Source organism: Ceratosolen solmsi, unplaced genomic scaffold (assembly GCF_000503995.2).
Source record: "Ceratosolen solmsi marchali unplaced genomic scaffold, CerSol_1.0 scaffold1, whole genome shotgun sequence".
NCBI lineage: Eukaryota > Metazoa > Arthropoda > Insecta > Hymenoptera > Agaonidae > Ceratosolen > Ceratosolen solmsi.
Window position 1 is genome coordinate 5,427,449 of NW_011948415.1, and position 5,183 is coordinate 5,432,631.

General features: G+C 33.1%; 1 protein-coding gene across 1 annotated transcript in view; it reads right to left on the reverse strand.

Annotated features, from left to right (window-relative positions):
* Positions 1 to 4,260, reverse strand: part of dpr1 (defective proboscis extension response 1) — a 363,596-nt gene extending 359,336 nt beyond the window's left edge. The window contains exon 1 of the mRNA XM_011507721.1: positions 4,099 to 4,260. Coding sequence (XP_011506023.1) covers positions 4,099 to 4,156 — 58 coding nt within the window. The 5' untranslated portion in view covers positions 4,157 to 4,260. The remainder of the gene's footprint in view (positions 1 to 4,098) is intronic.
* Positions 4,261 to 5,183: the final 923 nt, after the last annotated feature.

Consider the following 5,183-nt stretch of genomic DNA (forward strand, 5'->3'; position numbering starts at 1 on the left):
CTCCCCCCCCCCCCCTCCGCCACCCGCCACCCGCCACCCGCTCATGCCATCGTTCAACCGAACAATTCGCACAATCTATCGTTGCGTCTTGCTCGTTTACCTTCCTCACCTACTTCAGTTATTCTTTATTTCCTGTTCTCTTACCGCTAAAGCATAATCAGAACACCACCACCAACACACTGCTTCATAATCGTGAGTTTTTGTTCCATTGTTCAAGCAAAACTATAATAATGAAAAATTCACAATTTATTTGACAAGCATTTACGATTTCTGATAAAATAAAGAATAAATGTCACGATGATTTATGAATCTATACGACAGCTAATAATAACTTATAACTAATAATACAAAAAAAAAAAAAAAATAAATAAAAGTAATTTGATTACATTGAGAAAAGCGGAAGTAGATACTTGCGTTCTTGCGTTCAATTTCTTATTTATTATTTGAGAATTTTTTATGAACAGCTTCTTATTACTTATTATGTATATTACAAATTTAAAATTTCGTTAATTGAAAATTTAGAGGAAATATGGAATTTCATGAAAGAAAATTTATATTTAAACAATATTGGTTTGTATCAAAATGTCAAATTATATTAATAATAAGCAAGCTACATTCAGTCGTACAAAATTCAAAATAATATTTACATTCTAAATGTGCTTTATAGCTCATATTAAAATTATTATAAAATAATCGCATAATAAAATCTTGAAACTCTAGAAAACAAAAAAATTTACTATAAAACGTCCGATACTCAAGAAAATAACAATAATATTTAAAAAATGTCCGTGCAACCCGTGAAATAAAAAATTGAAATTTATAGTAAATTCTATCATCTTGTCTCAATATTTAGTTTTGAAAAATTCTGTAATAAAAAAATGTCATTCTTATTAATTCAGTCTCAAATTCGTGGTAATAAAAGGACGTTAGTTTCAAATAAAAAAATTCCAGCAACATCTTATGATTGATATTAATATTGAATAATGAACTTATTGCCTTAGATTAAAATCCTTATGTAAATTTACATTTTGTAATTAAAAATTCTTCTCAAAATATTGGGCAACGTTAGAGCTTAAAACTTACTCTTATTATTTGACTGTCCTTTATGTATGTAATATACAACAGTTTTATTAAATTACTTATTAGAATTTAACTACATATACTTAAAATTGAGTACTAATAAAATTTTTATAACGCGTACGATAAGTTAAAAAAAAAATGCTATAAAAATGACTATAATAAGTAAGAATTGCAAAGCTTAAAATAACGATCGCCGCTACCATTTTAACAACGTGTTTCGTATAATTTAATACAAAATTGAAAATGAGAAAAGAATTAACGGCAATACAGATAATCAAAAGTTCTCAAAGAAACAAGATAAGTCCCATCTTTCATTTTAACGATTAGAGCGGATCGTTTAACACGAGTTTAACTATAAATTGCAAAAACATTATTAAAATTTGTAAATTAAGGAAAAAACTTTTTTCATTCCTAATCAGCGAGGCATCGCTTAACTTATGAAAATTGAGCATTATGCATTAGCATCTCTATCCTCTTACGGCTTTTACTTAAAGCGAATATTCATCTTAACAAACCAATTGCTTTTATTGTGCTTCATATATATATATATATATATATATATATATATATATATATATATATATATATCTTGCAGTTTTTTCTCTCTCTCATTTTATATATATATATATATTGCAGTTAATTTTCTCTCTCATATTTTTTTTGTTTTGTTTTTATTATTTTGAGCTCTCTGACACTGTCATAGATTATTTTAGTTTTTCTATTTATTCTTCTATATTCTTAAACCATTTACGTTATTTTCACATTTTTCTTCGTTCATGCTCTTCTCATCGTCGTTTTAGTAATAATTAAATTAATGTTAAATTAAGGACACAGATTTTTTTTTTATTAATTATCTTCATTTATGGCTTTAGCTAATGCTTGCATATGTAATGAAAATATTAATGAAAATATTATTCTGCTATTAAATAAAAACAATACTGAAAAGTGTTGAGTATGTTAAAATGGTAGCTTAGCTTTGTATAACTTAAATGGGAAAATGATCTACGTTAAGCTAAATAAATCTTATAATTAAATTTGAGCTTCATTTACATGTGTGATGAATAAAATAAATTTGTATTTGAATTTTTATTAGATTCTACCTGCGGTGCAAATAAATGTTTTGCAAATGAATTAGTATAACATTTATAGTAAATATGTTAAGGAATCATGTTACCATAAAAAGAGCTTATGATGATTTTAATAATTATTGGCAGTGCTAGATCATTAATAAAGGCTAAACTTAATCCAAAATGTTCTCTATGCATACAAAGCTGACCGAAGGACCTTAAATTGGGTCAGGATGTTGAACAGACTGTTGTAAACCGAAAGCTTCAATATTATGAGAATAATTTTGAGAATATAAGAAGAAAAGTATTTCAATTTTAATATATCGTTCGTACATATTAATTTTAAGCTAATTCAATTAAATTATAAATAAGCCTATGTTGCATTTCATAAGTAGGTAATAAATAGGTTAAAATGAACAAATTGAACCTTTAGAGATTTTTAATACATGAAAGTAAGAGCAATTTTTGTCGATTAATTAGATCAGATATTAAAAAAAAAAAAAAAAAAAAAAAAAAATATATATATATATATATATCAAATACAACATCATTATTGATTATCGAATGTAGTTAGAACATTTTAAGTTCATTGTACCGAAGTAACTGGATGATAATTTATCGAAACGTTTAAGAAAACCATTAAAAAAAAATATGAAAAACCTTTTAAACTTTTGCTTTAATATAGTTGTTCAGTAAATACTTCAATACCTTTTAGGTCATTCTGAAAAAATCAATTACTGTGTAATATTTACTTCTAGTAACGCTTTCAGGAGTGGCCGTAATATATGGAAATTTATTAGAACGTTTGAATAATCATTCTATTTAATATAAAATTGTGCAAGTATGAAAGCCTTTAAAAGTTTCGATTTAACATAGTTTTTAAACAAATACTTCAATATATTTTATATCATTCTGAAAAATCAATTAGCGGATAATATTTACTTCTAGTAATGCTTTCGAAAGTAGTAATAATCTGTTGAATAAAATAAGTTTAACTTTTACTATTCAAATACGACAGTTCCAAATTTATTTTGACTCTAAATTTCTGTTTTAATATATGTATAATGAAATATTTTCAGATATCACATCTTCTTATTTATCTTGATAATAATGAGCGACAATAAATAAATGTTAAATAATATTTCACTTAATTGTCAATGAATAATATCAATAAATAATGGCCTTATGAGCATTATTTTATCTGAATATTTTCATTCTAGCTAAAAGATCTTAAATTTAATACATTCATAATGCATTAACTATAGATCGAAAAGAAATAAATGCTTGTCGATAAGGTTTTTAAACTTCCTACTTCATAAGAGGAATAATGGAGTGCGTACTCTAAATAATTTATCCTTACGAAATAATAAAAAAACATAACGAGTCTACAACCTAACAAAAATTGTAGCCTTTATTCTAAAAAATGGTGAAGAGTATTTGGTGATTCGTATTAAATATATTTATTCGCTTGAATATTACGAATATTTTTTCAGACCATCACATACCGATATGACGCATTTAATAAACTTGCACTATAATTTATCCTTGGTAATTAAAAAGTTACACACACGCACACACACGCACACGCACGCACACGCACACACACACACACACGCACACGCACACGCACGCACACGCACGCACGCACACACACATAAATACATTTACCTATTCAAATCTGAACCCCCGATTATATATTTTATGAAAAAAATCGAAACGACGTAGGGTGCACGCTAATGTTAATAACCATTTCAGTCAATTAGGAGACGGCCATATCTAACGAGATTAAATCAATTGGATAAAGCTCGGTATTGTACTTGTCGTACCATAAAGTAAAACAACAGAATCAAAACGTCACTCATGATAAATCCAAGTGAACGTGGCAAGATCCGACAATAGTCAGAGCCTAATTGAATAAGTCCCCCGAAGCAAAACAAGACGCAGTATTTACCTTGGGCTGAGCTGTTATCAAGGACCGACAGAAGGGCGAAGAACAATTGAATCAGCATTGTTTCTCGCCTGAAGATCAATCGCGCACTTTAGTCGTAGTTATGGAGATTCCATCACATTGCGTAACGGTCGAATTCTCGTATTAACTCGTCACTCAGATACGCCGGTATTTGGACACTTGCCGCCGGCGTATCGCAGCACCGATAGCCCCACTACTTGTCGGCGCTGCGCTTCATGGTCACCATAATCCCCGGTATCGCACTTTACGGAGTTGAGAGCTACGTCTTCGGGCTTTTTTTTAAATGTTATTACGGTCAGGCCATTGACAAGAAGAATAACGACATGAATGATAAGGAGGAAGACGTCGCTGCTGCTGCTGCTGTTGCTGTTGCTGCTGCTGCTGCTGCTGCTGCTGCTGCCGCTGCCGCTGCCGCTGCCGCTGCTGCTGCCGCTGCTCCTGCTACTGCCGTTCCTTCATGATTTTGCCGCATCATTTATCGCATCATGCGCTCATTGAGGCCCCCGCCGAGAAGACAAACTGCAGCCGACGAGATAATCCAGCTGCTGTCCATTGTTCGTCCTCGGCTGGCAGTTAGGCTTATCGCGAGCACGCGTACCCCGTCACACAATTTGCCCCTTTCACGACCGCGCTATCTTTCGCCTCGTCATCACCGACGTCTGACCTCGTTAAAAAGCCCCGGGCGACAACGAAGCCCACGGTCAATTATTCCTCCGACAGCCGTGGACAACCGATGCCGTTTATCCTCCCGCGGATTCGCATACTTCCCGCTGCTCGTTACCCCTACCCGAAGGAGAAGTCCGTGACTGCAGCTATGGCTCGGCGCCGCGCGCTATGAGACTGCCGCTCCTGGCTCGTCCTCCTACTCGTCCAACCGCGCGCTCTCGCCCGGAGCTTGCGCCCTTGCGACCCAGAGAGAGAGAGAGAGAGAGAGAGAGAGTGAGAGACGACCGAGACACCCCCGTTGGTTGGCGCGCGACTCCCGCTGACAACTCGGCTCTAACGCCGTGCGAATGACTCCATTCATGTGTCGGTCTGACCCCACGGTCTTCCCTTCCCTACCCCTC